This window comes from Bacillus rossius, chromosome 14 (genome assembly GCF_032445375.1).
Source record: "Bacillus rossius redtenbacheri isolate Brsri chromosome 14, Brsri_v3, whole genome shotgun sequence".
NCBI lineage: Eukaryota > Metazoa > Arthropoda > Insecta > Phasmatodea > Bacillidae > Bacillus > Bacillus rossius.
In genome coordinates, this window is record NC_086341.1 from 3,392,522 (window position 1) to 3,417,931 (window position 25,410).

General features: G+C 42.1%; 1 protein-coding gene and 1 long non-coding RNA gene across 5 annotated transcripts in view; one reads left to right on the forward strand and one right to left on the reverse strand.

Annotated features, from left to right (window-relative positions):
* The window catches only part of LOC134539022 (large neutral amino acids transporter small subunit 2), a 56,712-nt gene extending 34,764 nt beyond the window's left edge, over positions 1-21,948 (reverse strand). The window contains exons 1-3 of one of the 3 annotated variants that reach the window (XM_063380696.1): positions 21,685-21,948; positions 12,176-12,426; positions 9,300-9,546 (exon numbers count right to left, since the gene is read on the reverse strand). In XM_063380696.1, coding sequence (XP_063236766.1) covers positions 9,300-9,546; positions 12,176-12,409 — 481 coding nt within the window. In that variant the 5' untranslated portion in view covers positions 12,410-12,426; positions 21,685-21,948. The remainder of the gene's footprint in view (positions 1-9,299; positions 9,547-12,175; positions 12,427-21,684) is intronic. The other 2 variants (XM_063380695.1, XM_063380694.1) reach the window with 2 other exon arrangements.
* The window catches only part of LOC134539024 (uncharacterized), an 81,957-nt gene that overhangs the window by 47,029 nt on the left and 9,518 nt on the right, over positions 1-25,410 (forward strand). The gene's annotated exons all lie outside the window — the stretch shown is intronic.

The following is a 25,410-nucleotide window of genomic DNA, read 5'->3' on the forward strand; positions in this document are numbered from 1 at the left end:
AAACTATAAAATAAAATATTTGACAAAAGTTATATAATGTGCTATTCACCGATAATATTAGCAGTAAGAAATTAAGTGACCACAAAAGAATAATATAATGTAAAAGTTCAAAAGGGTGTAACTGCAAAAAAGTAGACCTAAATCTGCCAAAACAATTTCGGGCATACTATATATATATATATATATATATATATATATATATATACATATATATATATACACACCTAAATACTAACAGATTTTTTACAAAATTTTTAATTTCAAAGATATGAGCATATTTAAAAAGTAAAAACAAATATTTTTGAAAGAGCATAAGTACAAAATTCAAAATATCATCAAAAGATTCCCAGTAACACAAACTTAAGATATCCAAAATAGGAAACATTTTTGCAATTTTTCGTTTAGAACTAAACTTTCTGAGATTTTAGCTTTTTTTTAGTAATTATAAACATAGTATTGTAAGGCGCCTAGTGATGAATATAAAAAACACTTTATTTTAATAATCAAGGCATGTTTCACTTACGTAGCTGTATTTCAAATGTTAGTCTATTGTTACAAACAATTCAATTTTCTAGAGTATGCTTATATTTGTGCGTCATAGTACGCTTTTCTTCAAGGTAATATCTCTGGCGTTACAGAGCCAGTGATGAGTGTAACTGTATATAGGACGAAAAACGCAATTTCGTTTTACGTGTGGGCACACTTTCACATTTATTAGTGTTCCTTCATCTGTTTACATAAACTGATATCATTGTGTTTATGTTCCATGTTATTATTGTACATTGGTCGGGATTGAATTTAAGAATTAACAAGTTCAGCGAAGAACTTTTAATTAATAAAGTTCAGGCTAATTGTATTTTGTATGACATTGGGTTGAGGGACTACAGAAATCAGCCAAAAAAAAAAAGCATGGGCTGTTATAGCATGTTCTTTTTTTCTCTTCTACGCTGCTTTTAACGCATTCTATACTAAAATTTTATTAACGCATTTGGCTTGAAAAGTTTGCCGACAGCCACGATGGAGTTAATCGTGTTCATGTTGTCTTGGCATTGTGACCCTACACTATTACATCTGTCGTGGAACGCCTGCACTACGGTTTGTCGTGTCTGCCGTGTCGTGTCATGTTCGTCGTGACACGCGACTCAATTTAAGGTCCGTTCCACAGTGGCACGGGAACGGGGGCGGATCACGTAAACGAGGACAAATCTCCCGGAACATTTGCACTGGGGCGTCTCTGCTGTTTCCACGAGGAATGGAAACGGCAAACGGCAAACGGCAACCATTGCATTTCAATGGTGGGGGGGTAGGGGTTGGAGGCTTTGGGGACGGTGAGAGCGATAGCCCCACCCGAGACCATTTTTGTTTGTTTCATTTTATTTATTGAGGGTATATATATATATATATATATATATATATATATATGTTTACTTAAATACTTAGTCACGAGTTAAACTTTTATCTCATTTAAAGTTGAATGGTAGTAATTGTGACCATACGTCTGTAAATGATATTCCAAGGCAATCTCTCTCTGACTTACCTGATGTCTGTTTTTTTTTTTGCATCTCTTATCCTTTCTTTGTGCGGTAGCCCCTCCCGAAGAGTCATTCTGTAGCCGCCACTGACGGAGCGGCGGATCGCCTGTCGCCAGCAGAAGGAAGCGGGCGTGTAGTGACATCACGAACTCTGTCCTCGATAAGCCCTACGCAGCTTTGAGCTGTCGAGTTCCGAGTTAAGAGATAGCTGGTTAATGTCGAGAACTGCCAGCATATTTGATTATACACAGAGACAAGATTTCATGATTTTATTTTTTAGTACATTTTAGTTTTTTTTTTAACAGAGGATTTCGGTGTTGTTGTATTAATACTACGTAGCAACTGGTCTGTAATACATACTCCATATTTATATGCTGCATTTTTACGATAAAATAATTTGTAATGATTTGGTCTGAAACAGATACATACAGGACAATAAAAATAAATTAGCGAGCATATGTCGTTTGAAAGCGATTCAATGAAACATCTTAAAATATTTTTTTTTTCTGATCCGTGCACAATTTTTTGTCAGAAAATAACGACATTCCTTGAATTTAGAACATTTAAAGATTACTTTTTTTTTTTTTTTTTTGTGTTTTGAATTAACTTTCGTTTAAATTCTACCTAGTTTCATGATATAACTTTCATTTCGGTGCTGCGTGGTGTTTTTGACATGCTTTTCGGTGTTATTTCGGTCTCCACCTACACAACATGTAGAGCTGGGATGTGGTTGGCCAATCGTGTTTCGTCGGGGCGGGCGGCGTGCGCGGGGATCGATTCGGGCCATTTATTCGCTAATGGAGGGTTGGGTCTAGGGGTGTGGTGAGGGGTGAGAGGTGAGGCGGGGGCGCGCCCTGGCTGTGACGTCACGCAGCTCGATAACCTCCAGCCTCCCCCCCACCCCTTCTTCCCCCGCGGACAGACCGCGTCAATCAAGTCTCAGTGCGCCAGTACAAGGTTTGCCGGCTATCTCCCAGGGAGACTGTTTGCCAAGTTAACAAGTAGTTCTTGCCGGGTGGCTGCAGAGCGAGCCCGCCTCGTCAGGGGCGTATGTGTATCGGTGAGACGGGATGATAAGCGCGGTGTCTCCCCTGGACTGGCGCGCAGTCTTCTCCCAGTGCATATGAACGGTGACCGTGACACTACATGGCGGAGAAATGAAGATGAAGGCGTAATGCAAGGTCCTTGGGTGCTTTCAACAATCTGCACCGGTTGTTTTACGCCTAAAAATTACTCTGAAAACATGCGTTTTAGCCATTTTTAACTCTTCTAAAAAATACAGTTTAAAAACTTAATCCGAAATCAAAGTTACTTTTGGGCCCTCAACGAACTCTTAAATGATTTTCGTGAACAGAAACCCACTCGGATATCTTGAGTAGTTTTGAAAATCGCGTTGTTTTTCCTGAAGCTCTGCGCACCTCGTGTGTGCCCGGGTGGGCGGGGGGCTCAACATGGTCCCGTGCTGCGCGTGATAACCTGCACTGGAACCGACGAGGTCTGTTCGGCCAGAGCTACAGCAGTCGCACCTCGATAACCACTGCAAGACGACGCGCATTTAATTCAATACCATTTCTTGGACATACGTCGTTACACTTCTGCACTTTTTGTCGCGGGGAAAATTCATAAATGCAAGATAAAAATTAAAAAAAAAAAAAAACATAAACCCACAGAGAACAAGCCTGGTGTCAAACAGATCAACCCACCGACGAACCTGAACAGGTGTTATTGACAACACGACGTCGACAGCACAGGTGAACACACTGGGATAACGAGTCGTTACCACAACCCCGAAATACCACAACGCCGAACGTACAATAACGCCGAATACCATCACGCCGAATACCAAATTGACCGCAACGCCGACAGCTATAAAACTGCTGTGTACCACAACGCCGAAATACAGTAACGCCGAAAATGTTGCTGCGGGGAGGGGGGGGGGGGGCACAGGAGCAAAATGAAAAACATTGAATGATTTTGTGTACCTAACCTAACCTAGGCTAGCCTAACCTAGCCTAACCTAACCTATGTGGCAGTCCTGCAATGACATTTTTCGGCGTTAATGTATTTCGGCGTTGTGGTATTTCGGCATTGTGGTGCGTCCCCTGGGATAACAACGACGAGACCGTTTCAACAATAACAACAAATGCTGACGGACAATATACGAACGCAACGATGAAGATGAACAGAAAATATGGACAACACCGACTAACACAGAAGGTTCCCTATGACAAAATAGTTGCAACGTTTCGGGAAATTGCATCTCTTCCCGTCATCAGGCACTAATAGACTTATATCGGACATTGGAAACTGCAATGGCGTATGTCCAAGAAATTGTATTAAATAAAAATTCCCCATTGCATTAAAAATTTATAGAAAGTTATTTTCCAAGTATTACTGTTTACACTTTTTTTTTTTGCCTGGTAGCAAACTATAAACCTAAACCAAATATAGAGTAGAAAACATTTTTGTCTGTCTAAAAAAATTATTATTAAAAAAATGTTGATACTAATTACAAATGTATCTAACTACAGGAGTTTAAAATTATGACTGCATTTTGATATCACCACCAAGCATATTTCTGGGCCACTACAAATATATTTTGTTGTCACTACTAAACAATTAGAAAAATAAAAAAATTCCCACTTATTTTCCTTGTGGCGAATACAAAATATCCTCTCCCTCTTGGTTTCAGCAAGGAAAAAAACGCTGAAACTACTAGCCTGCCACTATACCGATAGTTTACTGCTCTCCAAAGCTGTTTGGCTATGATATTGTTTGCTTGGCAAGGCTTCCTAGGTTATTTTTCTGATATTCTTGCGTGTTTTTTTCACATGACTTTGATTATATTATTGGGCGTAAACATTGAAAAAATATTCAATGTCTAGAGACCCGGAAATTAACGCGGATTCGTTTGGCGTCAGGATATATATTTCAAAGCCTTTATGTTTTCTCTACCAACGTTTGCTTTTTTTCCATTGGCTGACTTCTTGGCGAGAAACCATTTTGTTCTTGTTAATCGACACTGTCTGATTCCCTTGATTCTCTCCTATCTGGGCATCATTGGCTGACGGTCGCAGAGGGGCGGGTCCGAATAGCTGCGGTCCAATCACGAACATGGCGAGAGAGTGTGGAAGGTTGCATTCTCGCTTGCGACCAAATGCATCCTCGAAATTTCCGCGCATCTAGCAATGACACTGGAATCAATGTCCACGCCGTTCTCAATGATGTACTGTGGGCTAAGATTTAACACAAGTTGATTTTTAAAACGGTTCATATTGGCGTAAATTAACTATACATCACGAGTCTGAATTCTACCGACAAAATTAGACTGCAGGTTCATACGACAAAATAAGTTGAAAACAGCCACATCGCTTAGGTTCAAAAGTGCTTCCCAAAGCTGGTAGGTACACGTCTTTGAAGTTGAACAACATTTTTATTGTAAATAATATTTTTTTTTTCATGTTTATTTGAATGATGATGTACAACCATCGTTAATTTCGTCGCTACAGAAAAATTAATTCATTAAAATAATGGCGTGTAACACCTTTATTGTCTAAATTTTTTTTACGTAATACTGCCCCCCAATTATTAAACACAATCCAAACGCTCAGATTTCTATCTTAAATACTTCCTCTGTTATTTGAAATAAAAATGTTGTTCAACTGCAACTTCGAACGCGTGTACCAGCCTTGGTGAAGAAGCGCTCTGGAACATAGGTCATGAGGATGTTTTCAAATTTTGACGTGACAACGTCTAATAAATCGATGAACGCCGGCTGCACGCACGAAAAAGTGTCCCGTTACGCACATTTTTCCGTTACGCTGTGTCCCTTCACGCTCATTGTACGCTTGCGCCGCATCTATCTCTCTTCCACTCGACTGTTTATTAAGTGAAGTGAAAAGTTAATGTGGTTTTCATTGCTTATTACAACAACAATTTCGGCAATAAATGGCTAAATATTCTTGCATTTTAAAATTCTGATTACTAGTTTAATTTCAAGTATTTATTCTTTTATTATTAAAATAAAAATGATTGAATTTGATTCATAAAAGTATGCAATCATTTCATCAACGTTTTGTTATGACGTTGTCACGTTAAACTATCGTCCGTAAAACCGACTTTACAGACAAACAATTATTTTTTTTTGTCGATCTGTGTCAGTGTAATGCAGAATGCAGGCTGTATAGAGGTGCACAGACGGGTCTGGCCGACGGACCGAGACTTGCGCGCGGTGTGTCGGAGATCAGGGGTTTGCGTGCGTCCAGGGTCACCCCCCCCCCCCCCCTTCCTTCTTCCGGCACGTTCGCCCCTCTTTTGTTCCTGGTCGCCGCGTGACGTCAGCTCTGGGCCGTGACGAGCCGGCCTCTAGCGCCCCTTCCCACTCGTGCCCAGTTTAGTGGGCATCAGGGGAGTACACACAGACAATGTGCTCGGATTTCAAAAATAAATCATAGGCTATTGTTAGAGACCTTAAAAATTCGCGGGTTCATTTCGTGTTATGCTAAAATTCAAATAATTATACCTTAGTGCTGCTTCTGTCATTGGTTCACTGTTATACTGGAGGACTGAGGGCCAATTAGAGACCCTCACTCATAGAAGTGTCGAATCACAGGCCACCCAGTCGAGACGACTCACAAGTCAGCAGCCAATGAACAGGTGGCATTAACCCGAGTGTGTAGAGTGTAGTAGAGTCTATCCTGGACGTCATTGAATCCGCGAATTTTGCAGGTCTCTACCTACAGGATAGACTCCATGATCCTCTATGCACGCGAGAAAATTACACCTGCTCATTGGCTACTGACTCGTGACACCTGTTAACTGGGATGCTCGTGGTTCGATACTTCCTTTTGTTGAAGGTTTTTCATTGGCCGAGTATCATTCAGATAAACTGTGGCCCCAATCACTGATGCAGTAAAAAGGCAAACGTTTTTGGATTCTAGACTATCACGAAATGAATCCGCGAAATTTTCCGGCCTCTAATCATAGGCTATTGTTAGGGGCAGGCATTTTTCGCGAATAAATCTGAACGCCTATTAGACTGCAATAAGTTATAACCGCACCAGCCGTTTCTTCCTTGTGATTGGCGTACGTCTGCGAGGGAAGTCGTTGCCTTATTTAACCCGAGCCACTCAGGACGTGTTTGCTTCCGCACTGACTAATTGTGATTGTTGTTGTGACAATCGATATTGACCTGAAAGAAATTCACCCAATCACGAGACACAAACGATGCCACAGTGTTCTAACTTTCAGTTAGTCTCGTAATCTTTTCGCGAAATATGCATGCCCCTAAGTATTATTCATTACTAGTTAATGCCCGCCATGCATTGCAATGCATCATTTTTTTTTTCTTGTAATTTGTTTGAAGTAGATACACATATATGAAATATCTCTCTCTTTTTCTCTATCGATTCACACATCTAAAGCTCCCTTCTCTACATACCTATATCTCTGCATATTTCTTTCTATATGTATCTACATATATCAATATACCACTGAAAATGCTCACTTGTATTTATGCCAATCCGACTACTTTATTTTTTTAAACCAATATTATGATAAGACATTAAAAGATGAAAATGAAGCTAATCCATACATATGGTAACTTCAAAATAAATCATAAATATTGCTTTATAACGCAAAATAAATAATGTAATTAAATTTCCCTGGTCCACAAAACCTCTCTTGGGAAACGAGTAAAAGTATTATTTGATCCGATTGGTCATCAAGTAAGACATGTTGATTCGTGAACTACCATCATGAAAATGTTGAGGAAGAAAAAGCTTTCTTAATGAAACCAAAACAACAATTTAGAGTTCGTTAATTTAGGCTTCTAAAGTAAACGGTAATTATGAAGGTATTTCTAAATACAGGCGTGTATGTAGGACCTCAAACCAAAAACCCCAGAGTAAGAGTCCAATAAGCTTAGCAGTACAAAACCGATAATTAAATTTACCATAATATCATCGTTAATAATATAATATCTAATTTGACTATATTATTCGTAATACACGGCTGGAATAGTCATGTAAGAAGGTTACCTTTGGAAACAACAGGGTTGAGAGAATGCGTTCAGGGAGACCAGGGTTCGAATTGTGCATTCAAAAAAAGCTGGGTAGGGATTGTGCGTTGATTAACAGCTGGGTTGAGAAAATGCGTTCAGGAACAGCAAGTTATTGGGACTGTGAATTCTGAAACAGCAGGTTATTGGGACTGTGAATTCAGGAACAGCGGGTTATTGGGAATGTGCGTTCCAGAACAGCGGGTTATTGGGAATGTGCGTTCAAGAACAGCAGGTTATTGGGAATGTGCATTCAGGAACAGCAGGTTATTTGGAATTGCGTTCAGGAACAGCGGGTTATTGGGAATGTGCGTTCAAGAACAGCAGGTTATTGGGAATGTGCGTTCAGGAACAGCAGGTTATTGGGAATGTGTGTTCAGGAACAGCGGGTTATTGGGAATGTGCGTTCAGGAACAGCAGGTTATTGGGAACGTGTGTTCAGGAACAGCGGGTTATTGGGAACGTGCGTTCAGGAACAGCGGGTTATTGGGAACGTGCGTTCAGGAACAGCGGGTTATTGGGAACGTGCGTTCAGGAACAGCGGGTTATTGGGAACGTGCGTTCAGGAACAGCGGGTTATTGGGAACGTGCGTTCAGGAACAGCGGGTTATTGGGAACGTGCGTTCAAGAACAGTGGGTTATTGGGAATGTGCGTTCAGAAACAGCGGGTTATTGGGAACGTGCGTTCAAGAACAGTGGGTTATTGGGAATGTGCGTTCAAGAACAGCGGGTTATTGGGAATGTGCGTTCAGGAAGAGCGGGTTATTGGTAATGTGCTTTCAAGAACAGCGGGTTATTGGGAATGTACGTTAAAGAACAGCGGGTTATTGGGAATGTGCGTTCAAGAACAGCAGGTTATTGGGAATGTGTTGAGGAACAGCAGGTTATTGGGAACGTGCGTTCAAGAACAGTGGGTTATTGGGAATGTGCGTTCAAGAACAGCGGGTTATTGGGAATGTGCGTTCAGGAACAGCGGGTTATTGGGAATGTGCGTTCAAGAACAGCGGGTTATTGGGAATGTGTGTTCAAGAACAGCGGGTTATTGGGAACGCGCGTTCAAGAACAGCGGATTATTGGGAATGTGCGTTCAAGAACAGCGGGTTATTGGGAATGTGCGTTCAAGAACAGCGGGTTATTGGGAATGTGCGTTCAAGAACGGCAGGTTATTGGGAATGTGCGTTCAAGAACAGCGGGTTATTGGGAATGTGCGTTCAAGAACGGCAGGTTATTGGGAATGTGCGTTCAAGAACAGCGGGTTATTGGGAATGTGCTTTCAGGAACAGCAGGTTATTGGGAATGTGCGTTCAATAACAGCGGGTTATTGGGAATGTGTGTTCAAGAACAGCGGGTTATTGGGAACGCGCGTTCAAGAACAGCGGATTATTGGGAATGTGCGTTCAAGAACAGCGGGTTATTGGGAATGTGCGTTCAAGAACAGCGGGTTATTGGGAATGTGCGTTCAAGAACAGCGGGTTATTGGGAATGTGCGTTCAAGAACGGCAGGTTATTGGGAATGTGCGTTCAAGAACAGCGGGTTATTGGGAATGTGCTTTCAGGAACAGCAGGTTATTGGGAATGTGCGTTCAATAACAGCGGATTATTGGGACTGTGCGTTCAGGAACAGCAGGGCTGAGAGTACGTGTTGAGGAACAGCAGGTTATCGGGAATGTGTTGAGGCACAGCAGGGCCGAGGTGTCGGCGGCACTCACTGATGCAGCACACGGCGAGCAGCCGGGTGGACTCCTCGGGCGGCGCGCACTCGGGGAAGAAGGGCTTCAGCACGTAGGTGCTGAAGGTGAGCGCCACTATGGCCTGCGAGCAGGGCCGCACGATCATGCACTCGATCCACAGCCGCACGAAGGCCATGAAGGGCCCGAAGGTCGTCATGATGTAGGCGTAGTCGGCGCCGCTCTTGCGGATCATGCAGCCCAGCTCGGCGTAGCAGTATGCGCCCACCTGCGGGACATACCGTGCAGGGCGTCATCTGGTGTACAGGACTGTCCGCGCTGGCGAGACCTCACGGGGTTTTCTTCCGTTCAATCAAGTCCTTGTTCGTGTATGGCGAAACAAATATTTACTTGCCGCAACAAAAATATCTTGTTGGGCTAACCAAAATTGATTTGACACACACACAACAAAACATACCGTTGAGTTGACCAGATCAATTTGCTGTGTCTCAACAATTTTTTTTTTCCTGCCACAATTTTTTTTGTCTGAATCAACAAAATATATAATTATTTCGCCATATGCAAACAAATATTTTTTGTTGAGGCAAACAAACCTTTTCTCTCGGTGCATGGCCCACACTCACGCATACTACATTTATTCAAACATGGACTTACAAACAAAAGCGTTTTAAACAGAGAATGTTAGGTTGGCATAGTCATGTATTGGTTTTGCAATTTTTTTCCCAAACAGAAATTCTTACAAAACAACTTTTTGTTTGAAACTTGAACAGTTAGGGTAAATATTTAAATTTGGTTTACTTTTAAAAAGTTTTTCTGGCCAAATTTTATCAAATATTATGCAATATAAAACATAAATATTAGTTTTTTTTTAACTTATTTCTAAATATAGCAATGCAAAATAATATGAATTTGTAAGCCTTTGAAATAACTGTGAGGAAATTGGGCTGCTGAACGGTGGTATGCAATGAAAAATACTTTTATTCCGCTCCTGTGGAAAATAATAATCTGGTTTCATGTGGTGTCAAAGCACATGGCGTTGCCTACACCCCAGGGGCTTACATCGGACCATGGCAACTTGCACTCTCGACTTAACTGCCTGTGCTACGAATTGTGCTGCATTCTATAACTGATGAAGCTGTGTGATTTTTACAACAGAAATGTATCAGCGGAAAGAATACAATATTAAATGTTAGCTTTGGACAACCCTCCGTTTCAGGAAATTTTGATGTCGAAGTGATAGAAACGTTTGCAGTGGAAGAAGAAGCAATGATGAGTGACTCATGTTTATGAGCTTCCAATCAGCTGCCAGTCTTGGAGGCCTGGCAGGTGCTCTGTGCTTGTTTGGACCGCGGAGGGCTAGCCGTTGTGAAGACAGGCAGAGCCCAAGCTAAGAGGACATTAAAATAATTCCATAGGGGTTCACCCCTAGTTTTTCTTTGCTAACCCGGCTCTCTTAGGTGTAAGCCCCTGCCGTTCCGGGGCCCCCACGGGCGTGGATACGGGATACGCCGTATACGCGAAACGGGTCAGGTGTTAAGAGATCCAGCCATGTCCAGAGGCTGAGGCTACCCATCCCAGCATAGTCACCACCTTCAACCCCCTGCCTCACTCAACTAACCAGACAATTGGCTGCGTCCTAAAGCTAAGAGGACAGATTGTTCCGACCTACGGCCGGCATTCTCACGGTCCCCTCCCACATGTGCGTCCTGTCAGGGTAGGGTGAGAGAAATTTTCAGTGCGTTTATACATTCCAGAGCTATATAATTTAAATCAGAACTGTTAGGGATCACTCCCTGTTGTTTGAGCATAGTCACCGCCTCAGCCCCTCTAACACACTCAGCTGACCAGACAGTTGCCGTGTCCTGAGCCCTGAGACTGCCGGAGCTAAGAGGACAGGAGTGCCCGAGAAGGCTGGAGAGTTAACAGCGAGGCGGGCCCAGCTGCGTCTGCAGCCCAGCCTGGCTGCCACGTGCGGCAGTCAGCTGTGCACGTGTGTTCCGCGCGCGCTGCCGTCACGTGGACAGTCCACCTCTGCGAGGGACGAGCTTCACGGACGTGATGCTGCAAGACATGGCTTCAACCAGAGGTGTGCCTAGACTTTGCGGGGGCCAAAGTATCTCGAAGAGTGGCTTCACCAAAGGCTCTCTTCTACTTTCTGGTGGTTATAAAAGTGGGATCCCGGAAATATATTAAGTATAAAATCTTTAAATCGACGTTTTTAAGCCAATTAACGACTAATGTCAAAAAGTACGAGTGTCTACTGTGTCAAAAAGTTCGAGTGTCCACCGTGTCAAAAAGTACGAGTGTCTACCGTGTTAAAGATTGCGAGTGCCTACCATGTCAAAAAGGACGAGTTCCTACCGTGCCAAAAAGTACGAGTGCCTACCGTGTCAAAAGGTGCAAGTGTCTACGGTGTCAAAAAGTACGAGTGTCTACCGTTTCAAAAAGTACAAGTTCCTACCGTGCCAAAAAGTGTGTGTACCTACCGTGTCAAAAAGTACGAGTGTCTACCGTGTCAAAAAGTACGAGTGCCTACCGTGTCAAAAGGTGCAAGTGTCTACGGTGTCAAAAAGTACGAGTGTCTACCGTTTCAAAAAGTACAAGTGTCTACCGTGTCAAAAAGTACAAGTGCCTACCGTGTCAAAAGGTGCAAGTGTCTACGGTGTCAAAAAGTACGAGTGTCTACCGTTTCAAAAAGTACAAGTTCCTACCGTGTCAAAAGGTGCAGGTGTCCACCGTGTCAAAGAGAGTGCAGGTGTCTACCATGAAGAGGAATGAAGGTGCTTGTCATGAAGAAGAATGAAGGTGCTTGCCATGAAGAGGAATGAAGGTGCTTGCCATGAAGAGGAATGAAGGTGCTTGCCATGGAGAAGAATGCGAGTGTCTACCATGCCTACCATGGAGAAGACACCGGACAGCACCCACACCACCAGCGCCATGTTGACGGAGCCGGTGAACTGCAGCACGCCGGTGGGCGACACGAAGATGCCGGAGCCGATGATGCTGCCCACGATGACGGTGATGCCGTTGACGAGGCTCATCTTGGCCTGCAGCCTCACTCCTCCGCCGCTGCCGGCGTCCGGCTCGGGCACGCCGGCGTACTGGGGGGCGTCGCGCTTCTTGGCCGTCATGGCTGCGCCGTCTGCGCCTGCCACAGACACAGGGGCCTCGACCTCACTCCGCGCAGAGAACATGATCGGGGGATCCTAAAATCAGGACTGAAGGCAAGTTCCAAGTAGTGTTGAACACACGGGTACCAAAAACATAAGCTTCTATATCACGTGAGTATAAATGCAAACGTGATACTTAGTTTCAAACACAATAAACACAAGTATGAGTATGAAAGCACGCAGGTGCATCAAGTGGCAAACATACGGTAGGTAAATCAGAATCCTTGATTCGCACACAAGCACTGCGGACCAGTGACGTTAAAGCCGAGAAAGGAACTATTTTCTTTAATGCCAAATTAACACAAGCCGAAAGAGTACAATGCAATAATAATTTTAATGATTTGGAGAAAGGGGAAGAGGGGGAAGGAGGGGAAGGAGTGCTGGGCCGTGCAAGGAAAAGGTGTCGACTGCTTCACCACGCGCACTGACACAGCAACTCGTTCAAGAGCTCGGCGCTATCTCTCCCTCCGGTGCAGTAGCAGCGGCTGTCCCACGACCAGGCAACTCGTGCGCCCCTCCCGACACGACCATCCGGGCGACAATCAAACCAGTCAAAATACTAAATGAGGACTGCAAGGTCCAAATTTCTACCATCCCCCCACCAATCCCCTCCCACAACCTGTAAGGCAGACGAAAGCTGACTTCAATAATTTGCAAAATAAAACAGAAATTTCGTTAATTTGTTTATTTTTCTTATATTTAAGTTATGCGAATTCTTTTAGTGTCTGTACGTTAGTAGAAAAAAAACAAAAGCAAAATTAAATAAATGAAACGCTAATTTCACGATAACTTTGGAGTCAATTTTTTGTCTTAATGTTATGTGAAAAATGACGTTAACACTTGAACCAAATCATATCAACTATTTATTTATTTCGGAATGCAGTTATTCCGAGAGCTAGTGCTATTTCCTAAGGTGTTTTCCCAAAACTTCCCAAAATTACTCTTAAACGTTTTACACTACGATACAGTTTACCTCAAGTGCTTAACTTTTCTATAGTGCTAAAGTCTGTGTTTATTTTAATAAAGTTTTTAACTTACTACTGTATGCTACTCTTTAAAGAAATTGAAAGGGAATTTCTTGGATATTAAACCAAAATCAATATTACTTCAAGAACTGCGCTGACATTCATGCCTCGCCCGTGATTCAAGCACACAACCCTCACCGAATTTATTTTGCGTCGAGCCAACTGCGCCAAACGTTTATTGTTTGAACACAAATAACACATCATTTATTTTTCACGTTATGAAACTTCCGACTCAAAATACGTTGTTGGATCAGCAACACGTTATGAAGATGGCGTCCTGTAGAATTCAGCGCTCTTTTTTTTTGTCACTGATACTTCTGGAATATAAGAAAAATAAACAAATTAACGAAATTTCTTTTTTTTTTGCAAATTATTGGTGTCAGCTTTCGTTAGCAATGGAACAAATTATGCATTTATTGATCCCACCAATTGAAAAATAATTTTAGAGGAATGAAAACAATAAACCTTTATATATATATGTAAATCCAGTGTCCTGATGTTTGTTTCCAGTGAACTCTTCACCAAGTCAACCGATTTCGATGAAAATTGGCATTTACGTATGTGTAATTTTTTCCAACTTGAGAGATAGGATAGTTTTTATTTCGATTAATGGTCTTAATAATTAATAATAAATAATAAATAACCGATCGCCATGGGTAAACAAAAAATCATAGGTCATAGACATACAAACAGTAACTGTGTGACATATCTCTAAGTCCAACACACTGTCCAGTTTGCTTTGACTCGCAGACAATAAAGCTCCACGTGTTCAGCCCGGGCAACGCCGGGTGCTGCAGCTAGTGATGAATATGACCGTTGGCGCTTGAAAGCTGAGGTGGTCGGGAAGTGGGAAGCCACCAGCTGTTGTCGGGAGACAGGCGGGGCGCTGCGATGCCGTGTCGAGTGGACAGGACACACGGAGCGGTACAGGGAGGCCAGACGCGGCTCTAGATTGGCGCTTTGTTGTGCGGTCAGCCCTAATGCCGGCATGCGGGTCCCGACACACGCCACTTGAGGCCCGGCCCAGACAGACTGTCACCGAGGGCTTCGACTTCTCGCTTCTGTCCCAGACGCTACACTCTCGTCTGTTCAGCGGTCTTCAATTATGGGTCTTTCAAGTGCCTTTCTCGATGCCTCCCGTTTCCTACCACCGCGAGTTATTGTTTATTCTCATAACATTATGCGTGAAAAACAAATGCACGTAATCAGACAACACAAGCGCACACGTATATATACTTATATTGCGAACGACCGCACCGTATACAGTGTGGTTTTGTTATATTGTCGCAACATACGTTTCAAATTTATGCTACAAATAATACCATTCAATCTTAGTAGTCTCCTGGACGTTTTCATTTTGGAGTGTTTGTGAGGTTATGCTCCCGTATGTATAATCTTTTTCTTTTTTTTTCATAATTTTTTTCATTCTTGTTTTTCTAAATTATTCTGGAGGAGCAGATGGCGGGCGAGAGCGGATTACAAGTCCCCGTGCGACGGGGTCTCTGTCAAAACATTTATTTCTATAAACCCACTTTGAGACATTTCTCTAATATATCAAGTATGAAGCGTCCTTCATACATGACTGTACTGTCGATTAAAATTACATTCAGAGGGCTAACCAACGTAAAGGTTTAAATAGGGGCACTTTTAAGTCCCACGGCCTCCCAGCAGCCAGTGGTCCGGCGAGAGACGGCTAGCAACACCCACCTGTTTCTGCGGTGAAGCTAACCGCACAAGCCTGGCCTTTCCTCCGGGGCAACTTTCCCGGCTGTCTTGTCCGCTAGCACTCGCTCGCATTGCTGCGAGACAGCTCTCATTACTCACACAAGGTGAACATCATTTCGGCCCTATCGCAGTCGCCAAAGAATCACACGCAAGAAGGTTTTTATTTACTTCCTTCATTCCTCATGCAATTTAACGCGTAACGTGTCGTGAATTAGGGGTTTTTTTTATAAAAAAAAATCTATAATTGTAATTATTAACACGTTTTTATTAACTGGCTTTCTTGTCTATCTATTTCTCTGTTCGGTACAAATTTTGCAAGCAATTTTAAACTAATTTCCCGATGAGCTAGAGATTTAAAACTTCTAACTCAGTTCAGAACTTGATGACAATGAAATATTAACCTGCTTTCTTTTCATTGTGTGTGTGTTTTTCGGTTAGTTACAAACTTGTTTGGTTCCTGTTTGGCAAAGGCCCCCTGATTCGTGGCTTTAGGCTACGATCAGAACACTGCAGTGTTGCGGGTTGCATAACGCAGTACTCGCAGGCGGCGTTCTTTATTCCCCTGAACGTCGGTAATTATTGTTTGGTGAAGCTGGATTCAACTGCAGAACGAAGCGTGCGTGCCGTCTGTCTGGATATAAGAACACTGGTAGGCCACACCGCCACACTAGCTACCGCGTAGCCAGCCCGAGCAGATATCTCCGTGCGAGCGACATGTCCGAGCATACGGCTCACTCATGCAGCAAACCTGAAACTGGTTTCCTGAATTTGAAACCAGTAAAGGTATTATTGACGTGAGGTCTAATAAATCTATGAACGCCGGCTGCACGCACGAAAAAGTGTCCCGTTACGCACATTGTCCCGTTACGCACATTGTCCCGTTACGCTGTGTCCCGTTACGCTCATTGTACGCTTGCGCCGCATCTCTCTCTTCCACTCGACTGTTTATAAAGTGAAGTGAAAAGTTAATGTGGTTTTCATTGCTTATTACAACAACAATTCCGGCAATAAAGGTTAATTATTCTTGCATTTTAAAAATCTGATTACTAGTATAATTTCAAGTATTTATTCTTTTATTATTAAAATAAAAATTATTCAATTTTATTCATAAAGTATGCAATCATTTCATCAATGTTTTGTTATGACGTTGTCACGTTAAATTATCGTCCGTAAACCGACTTTACAGACGACCAATTTTTTTCAGGGAACTTATATTCATCCTTCTTAGTTAGTTCTTCGTATTGGTTTGACAGTTATTATTTTACTATATTATGACTATTTATACATCAAATCTTTTAAATGTAAAACAATTTCTTATCCATTGCAGTTTTTCCAACGCTTGTCATGGGAAAAATTCATAAATGCAAAATAAGAAATAAAAATGAAAACATAATACCGCATAAATCAAGCCTAAATCAGCTCATGTTAGATAAACCCAGCGATGAACAAGAATTCCTTGAAAATAATTTTAGTCATGAAAAAATAATAACAGCACAGACAAACACAGTGGGATAACAGCTACGAGACAGTTTCAACAATAACAGTAAATGCAGACAGACAGCAAAAACCTGGACAACGCAGCAAATACACGAACACAACGACGAAGCTGAACAGATATTGTGGTCAACACAACGACGAAAACACCAGGTTTCCTATGACAAACCAGTTGCAACGTTTCGGGGACTGGCATTTGTTCTCGTCACACGCAATGGCGTATGTCCAAGAAATTGAATTAAATCAAAATTCTCTCTTTGAATAAATCATTTTAAGAAAAAAATCTTTTAAAATAAATTTTTGCGTTCCATGAATATTGATTATCGTATGAAATGCTTCGTAATATTTGTACTCAAGTATGCTAAATTAGTTCATTTTATTTAATAACCTTATTTGAAAATGCTGTTTATCAGCCGCGTGTATTTTCGGGTAAAATATTTCGATACTAGCTGAAGCACAGTCTGTAATTTATGATTGGTTGAGTTTCCTTCAGGTGCATGTCTACTGACAGCGCACCAATCACAGCCATCCGGCACGGAAGCAAACGCGTCCTGAGTGGCCCGAGTCAAACAGGACGATGGCTTCTCTTGCAGACGACCACCAACGACAAGTAAGACACAACTTGTAGCGGTCTAGTGGGCATTTTAAGAGTGGTTCGCGAAATATACCCGCCCCTAGAAATGCTCCATAGCTAGAGACCGGAAAAATTCGCGGGTTCAATGACCTTCAGGATAGACTCCAATATCCTCTAAGACACTCGGGCAAATGCCAACTGTTCATTGGCTGCTGACTTGTGAGACGTCTCGACTGGGTGGTCTGTGATTCGACACTTCTATGAGTGAGGGTCTCTAATTGGCCCCTCAGTCCTCCAGATCAACAGTGAACCAATTACAGAAGCAGCACTACGGTATAATTATTTGAATTTTAGCAAAACACGAAATGAATCCGCGAGTTTGGCAGGTCTCTATTCATAGCTAGAGACCCGAAAAATTCGCGGATACATTTCGTGATAGGCTAGAATCCAAAAACGTTTGCCTTTTTACTGCATCAGTGATTGGACCACAGTTTATCTGAAGTTCTCTGGACCAATGAAAAACTTCAACAAAAGAAGTATCGAATCACGAGCATCCCAGATAACAGGTGTCACGAGTCAGTAGCCAATGAGCAAATGTAATTTTCCCGCGTGCATAGAGGATCATGGAGTATTATCATACAGGTCATTGATATCGCGAATTTTTCAGGTCTCTATTCATAGCATCTGGATCACAGTATCACTGAGAGAGCTTGAACAGAGCGTGCAGTGGGGGCGGTGTCGTCATCCCCGCCGTTATTGATCCGGCCAGGAGGCTGCTGGGTCGACAGAGCGGGGGTCCGCCATTCTGGGCCACGTGAGCCGCCCTGGGCGTGCACTTCGACCACGCGCTCGCGAACTACCGCAGCTGTTCCTCTGTCATAACTATTGTCCCGGAAATTTCGCGGATTCCTCTGGCCTCAGGATAGGATTCAAAGTTATAGGTGTGCTCGACCCATGTTAACTTTCCCATTGGTTGATTTCTTAGCGAGAACATTTTTATCCTTGTTATTTGGCACTACCTGATTAGCTTACTTCTCTCCTAGCTGGACATCGTTGGCTCACGGTCGTAGACGGGCGTGTTCAAACAACTGCGGGCCAATCATGAACACAGTGCGAGAGTGTGAAGGTTTGCATTCTAGCTTGCGACTAAATGAATCCGCGAGATTTCCGGGCCTCTAGTCATAACTAGAGACCCGACAAAAAAATTCGCGGATTTATTTCGCGATAGGCTAGAATCCAAATACGTTTGCTTTTTTTTTTTTTTTTTTTTTGCTGTTTCAGCGAGTTGGTCACAGTTAATATTGAAGGACTCTGGGCCAATGGAAAACCTAAAACAAAAGAAGTATCAAATTACAAGCATCCCAGTTAATAGGTGTCACGAGTCAGTAGCCAAAATGAGGCAGCTGTGATTTGCCGAGTGCATAGAGAATCATGGAGTCTTATCCTATAGGTCACTGAACTCGCGAATTCATTTCGTGCTAGGCTAAAATGCAATTTTTTATTTTTTTATTTTTTACCTTTGATCTGCATCTGCTGTTGGCTAACAGTTTTCCAGGAGGACTTTCGGCCAATGAGAAACCCTCAACGGAAGAAATATCAAATCACAGGCTACTAGCTATAACTTTAACAAGCCAGCAGCCAATCAGTGACGGAAAATTGTTCCGAGTGTTCTGAGAACTGTGGAGTCTTATCTTAGACGTCAGTGAACACGAGATTTTTTTTTCTCAGTTTTATAAATATGACGTTCAGAAGCAGAGTAACAAACAGTTGAAGTATAAAAAGTGACTTACGCTGTGCTGCTTTTGACGCTAGTCGCAGACTTCTTCCATCGCTCTCCTAGAGAGAACTACTGGCGAGTAACTCACTGCTGGGGTTTAACTTCCATACGGTGCTACTATTCGTTGGGTCAGAACCTAGTTCGAGTGAGAAGGCTGATGTAGGGCGAGCCACAGTACCACTTCGCGCTACAGCTCTTCAGACTCAGATTCATGATTCTGTGACAAAAGATAAAGAGAAGTGTGGGTAAAGAAATATAAGTTGTGGAGGCATCCGAAATTCAGAAACGAGGAACATGAGAAATAAACTACCTAGCTGCTAGACAGCACGTCCTGTGTAGCCACTGGTGATGTTAGCTAGGTAATCGCAGCGACTTATTTTTTTTTAAAAACCAGCGAATATAAAAAGCCGGGTCTGGTGCAGTTTAAAGGAACACAGAAAAAAAAATTCTGTACTTTTAAAACCAGTTTGTAACACTACAAGAAAGATTTTTTTAACTTAGTATAACTAGAGACCGGAAAAATTCGCGGATTCATTTCGTGATAGTCTAGAATCCAAAAACTGTTTGCCTTTTTACCTTTTTATTAAAATGCCAATGAAAAACCTTCAACAAAAAAAGTATCAAGTCACTAGCGTCCCAGTTAACAGGTGTCACGAGTCAGTAGCCAATGAGCAAATGTAATTTCACCGCGTGCATAGAGGATCATGGAGTATATCCTACAGGTCATTGAAATAGCGAATTTTTCCGGTCTCTATAAGTATAACACATATGGTTATTTTTGCATAAAATGAAATACGTTTTTCGAGATAGTAATAAGTATTTCTTACGAAAATTCCCGCGTAATTTTATATTTAAATTGATGTTTCATTCAAGCAAAAAGAAATTAATCTTTTAAAAAAAATTACTCAACATTTAGACATTATTTATTTTTATCGTGCTCATTAATGTACACAGTTAATTTACTGGAAAGCTATTAAGGAAACGGTTCGCAAATAACTTTCATTGTCGGAGGTACCGGGAGGCCGGTAATAATACGAACCCAGGTTTTACTGCGGACACTATTTTGTAGGTTATTAAGTTGTTTGCATGTAAATGTACAGATCTACAAATATCTGTGATTTTACATCAATATTTCTGTTATATATATATATATATATATCCCATAGGTGTGTGTGTGTGGTTTGTGTGTGGTTTGTGTGTGTTTGTGTATTGTGTAGGTATATGTTTGTGTATATGGTGTGTATATGTGTGTGCATATGTGTGTGTATATATGTACATATACGTATGGGCAAGGGCGTCGTCAGCCGATGGCCTAGGGGGGGGGGGGGGCAAGTTGTGGGAAATGTATGTAATTTTTTTTGCATTTGGCTACACTTTTTTTTTAATCTCTAGGGCTCTAGGGGGGGGGGGGTCAACTGCCCCCCTTACCCCCCCCTTGGCGACGCCATTGCGGTATGTGCATGTCTATATGTATGATTTATTCATGTGTATGTGTATGTACGTATAACGTGCACGCGCGTACCGGTGGTCGCGGATGGAACTGAAGAACCACCCGCATTGTTCTGAGAAGACGGCTCTCACGTGACGCCAGGGTGACAGGTCCAGACTCCAGGGTGACAGGTCCAGACTCCAGGGTGACAGGTCAGGTCCGTGCTAGTGCGAGACACGCCTCGTGCGTGCTGCCTGCGATAACAGCGCGATCCGTGCCGTGCCGTGCCGTGTGTTCACACCCGGCTGCCGGCTGGGCGCCTATCTCAGATCACCCTCTACTAACTGTCCGGTCGTTCCGACAAGTGTAGCGATCCTGGTGATAAACCTACAGCAACCTCGGTTGGAATATCTACTTTTAAACACCTAATTATTTTAAAACACCAAACAGAAGAAAATTTTTTTCTCGAACATACATACACTTAAACTGCCGTCAAAATATCTTAAACTTTTAAACATAATTTATTTGGATTTTAATAACGTTAATTTTATATTCATTGTTAATATTTTTTTGTACTTTTGAGACATAAATAAATTTAAAAAAAAAAATACATCTTCGAAATTATAATTCCTGGTTGGTTTGAAAATGTTTATTTTAAAAGAGTTTAATTTGCACATTTTTCAGGAGCCTATATATATATATATATATATATATATATATATATATATATTTTTTTTTTTTTTTTTTTTTCGGGGAGCTAACCTAACCCGCAAGGGTCTCCCTCTCTCTTTCTCTCTTCCCATCCACGATAAAACACCCCCTTCAAAATATCATGGCCTAGCAAAAGTAAATGGCCCAGGGCCACGCAAAAGTCTAGCAACGCCCAATTTTGCAAATCCCCGGGAAAAAAATTAAGATTTGTGTGTGAGTTTTAACAACCGAAAACTGTTGTTACAGAAAACATCTGAACAAAAAAAAAAATACATACGCCATAGGCCTGAGTTCTTGAGACAACTGACCGGCGCAACCCAAGCCATAGAGCTCGTCAGTGTTTCGACGGGGACGGACGGACATAATTTATTCGGACCACACGATCGGCTACTGCGACTCCAGGGCTGAGAGTTGGAAGAAAGATGGGGAATAGTTTTGGTGCGAAAACGTTTTTTTTTTTCCCGGTGAATGATGATCCGTGGTGTTGGCGAGCGACTGTACCTGGTTCTGAGAAGAAGTAGCTCGCAGAAAAGCGGCGACGGGTTGAGCCTCCCTGGTAGGTGCAGGAGGGGAGGGGAGACCGGCCGTGCGCAGTCTTCCTTAGCTCGCGGTCTCACTCATCGCCCTGTGTTCCACCTCCAGTCGCCTGGAGCCGCTGGAACCAGCCGCGAACTGCACAATGCTGCCGCTGCGAACCGGCGACTGGGCTTTGTTCGCGGGCAGCGCGCCTGCGCGGTAGTTGCTGCGCCGGCCGGTAGGTGCACACGCAGCGCCTGGCCCCCTCCACCTGCCCCCTCACTCCCGTACCTCAGACGTGCCGTAACTACGGCACGCGTGCCGGGGTTCCGGTCCAGGCGCGCGAGTTGCGTCATTCTGAATTTGTGGAAGGTGGAAGGGGGAATCTTAAAAAAATACACAAAAACCTAAAATATTTTTTTATCAGTTGACATCGAATTTCTCCTAAAATGCAATATCTCTTAATATTTTAATCTTTTTTTCCTTAGAAAACGTTTTTAATAAACTTATATTCTTTTTTTTTTTCTCTCGGTTAGTATCCCCGGACCATCTGATTAGACACTATCCAATTCAAAGTCCTAGGTAACTATTAGAGGTGTAAAAGTAACGAAAAAAAAGCGTACCCGTATGTATTCGTTACTATAACAATCAGTACTCGTTACTATCGTATCGTTACTCGTTACTTCCGATACCGCATAACATGCAACGAATCGAGTCGTATTGCGTACGCGTACAGTATGACGTCGCGTAAATAATAATAAATAGAATATATACAATTAACAATATTTGATAATTAACCGTTTTTGTTAACCAAAAAACAATTAAATCTCATTAGAGCGGCTTTATTATATTATCTCTTTTAAGATAATAAAAAAACGTGAAAATTCGCGATATTGAAAAACAAAACAAAAAATTTCTAATTTGTAAAAAATACTTTCCTACGTTGTTTCTGTTCCAATCTCAGACTTTGTCTACACACACAATACCTTTAATAAACAGTAAAAAACTTGGACGACGAATTTCCAAATTATACTTTACTTAATAAACAAACATCGTTCTTTGTAACGTAAATTCATCGAACATGCGCGCGCATGCGTGAAACATACGAAAAATGCGAGTAACGAAATGCAGCCGTGTGTAACGGGGGAAGAATGGGTTATCATACCGAAGATGTTACTTATTAGACAGTCTCCCTTTCGGGGATATAATGCGTAAGAAAATAACCATTTTTAATAAATGCCTACTGGTGCCTGTTTCCCGCGTACTAATGCCTATGACAAATACGTTCCGTTCGTGTTTAGTGTTTAATGTCTTCCTTTTGTCAGAATGCATTTTACGTCTACAAACTCAAAAGAATTACTTTTACGGACACGTTTAGCGGCATTTTCGTTTATTTATTTTCCTTGCATAAGCTAGTTTCTATAGCAAATTTATTTCGTTTAAGGGAAGTTTTTTTTATATACACTCGCACCCAACAACTTTTCCGGTCCATTTTCTATTTTGGAAACGAATTCAATAAGGATTTTCAAGTTATCTTTTAACAAAAACCACGAACGTATCTACACATACACGTGCATAGGACTAAAAGCATATGTAAAAAAAAAAATTAAGCGGAACGGTGTGATCACCTTTTAGAAAAAGTTTTGCACGTGTCCGCAATAAATGCGATAGTTTCGATACAATAAAATGAATTAGCTTCATAACCATTAGATATTAAACGACAATTATTTTCGTTCGAATACAAAGCATAACTGAAGACTGCCATGCCAAAACGTTGTAAGTGCCATTGACTAAAATGTTCAGGAGAAGGAAAAAATGTGAGTGCACTGCACTATGGCACGTTTTGAGATTCACATAACATATTTTGCCACTTGGAGCGCCACAATCGTCACCAATTTTTAACACATGAAAAAGCATGGCACTTACAACCTATTTTTACAGGAATACACATTTCGCCCGGTTTGGCACTTACAACGTTTTGGCATGGCAGTCTTCAACTTTCAATCGTACTGGTTGGTGCAGTACTTCGAGGTTGGTGGTGGGACAGGAACTGACTCGGCTTCGTGGCCGCTGTCCGCTGCCAGCCGTGGTCGGACTGCTCACGTGACCGCCAGCCAGGTCTGACGGGTGACATGGATGTCCACTCCTGCGGTCTGCAACTCCCGTGGAGTCACTTCAGCTGCAGGTGCCTCGCCACACACTTCTGTACGACTTGAGGCCCCCCGCCCACCCGGGCACACACACGGTGCGCAGAGCTCCAGGAAAAACAACGCGATTTCAAAACTTCTCAAAATATCCGAGTGGTATCTGTTTACGAAAAGCATTTAAGAGTTCGCTGAGGGCCGAAAAGTACTTTTGATTTCGGATTAAGTTTTTAAAACTGTATTTTTAGAAGAGTTAAAATGGCTAAAACGCATGTTTTCAGAGTAAATTTTAGGCGTAAAACAACCGGTATAGATTCTTGAAAGCACTTAAGGGATTTGCATTACACCTTTATCTTCATTTCTAGGCCATATAATGTTACGGTCACCGCTCACTGCACTGGGAGAAGACTGCGCGCCAGTCCAGAGGAGACACCGCGCTAGAAGCACCAGCGAGCGTCGCGTTTATCATCCCGCCTCACTGACACACATACACACCCCTGAAGAGGTCTACAGCGGTCCGCACCTGTGGGCGGCCAGTGTCCTTACCCTAATGTGAATGACGTCACATGGTCGCACGGAAAACAGCCCTGTCCACAGCTTTATGTCCGATGTCCGATGTCCGAATCCACTGATTTCTGAAGTAGTCACTAGATTGCCGTAAAATTAGAGCGCCAAAATAAGGGCTGTTTCGATTTTGTTGTTTACTGTTTTCATGCACTGTCAAAGAGTGCGCTGCTAAGTTTTAGCATTCATTTAACTTGTCAGAAGTCCGATAATATTTAATGATCCTGTAGGGCAAACGTTAACGCTGATGAATTAATTCGTGCGTTCGGCCTTTGAAAAGCGCCGATCTAAATCGGACAGCACTGATCAGTATTGACCCTGTAATCTTTGCTTCCCACCACATCCACCAGATCCAGAAGATATAAATAAATTAAAAAAAAAAAATTGTTTAAGGGCAATGCTGGTGGCTACTGCGTGGTATGATTTTGAAATTCTTTAGTCAGCCTTTTAAATTCATTAAAAATATATATGATGGTTTCAAAAGGCCAGGTAAAATTATATAACTTTTTTATGAAAGAAATTAAAGGATATCTGATAGCAGCCAATAAATAGTTCCAGTTTTATATTCCATTTCACTCTCCTTATCCATACTGCACAAAAACAATAAAAATGCAACTTTACCAGATAATTATGCAAAAAGTATGTGATATATAGCTATACATGTTCTTTTGTGAGAGTTCAGCCACTAAAAAACGTAAATATAAAATAATGATCTGGAACGGGACATACGCCCTCGACGCTTCTTGTCTGTATGCCTACACTATTCTCGTTAAAACATGGCATGACGTGTGAGACAGAGGCTAAGAAATTAATGAGCTTCTATGTGTAGATGGAGATACGAAAATTGTCTCACGACACCCTTGCAGTAAAAAAAAAATATATTAATTCGATATACTTTGCCGTCACAAATAATGCATTACGGTACACCAATTTTACTCAAGGACTTGAGTCTCCAGCGTGAGATATAATTTGGAATCATATACATGCATCAGTGCACAGAGGA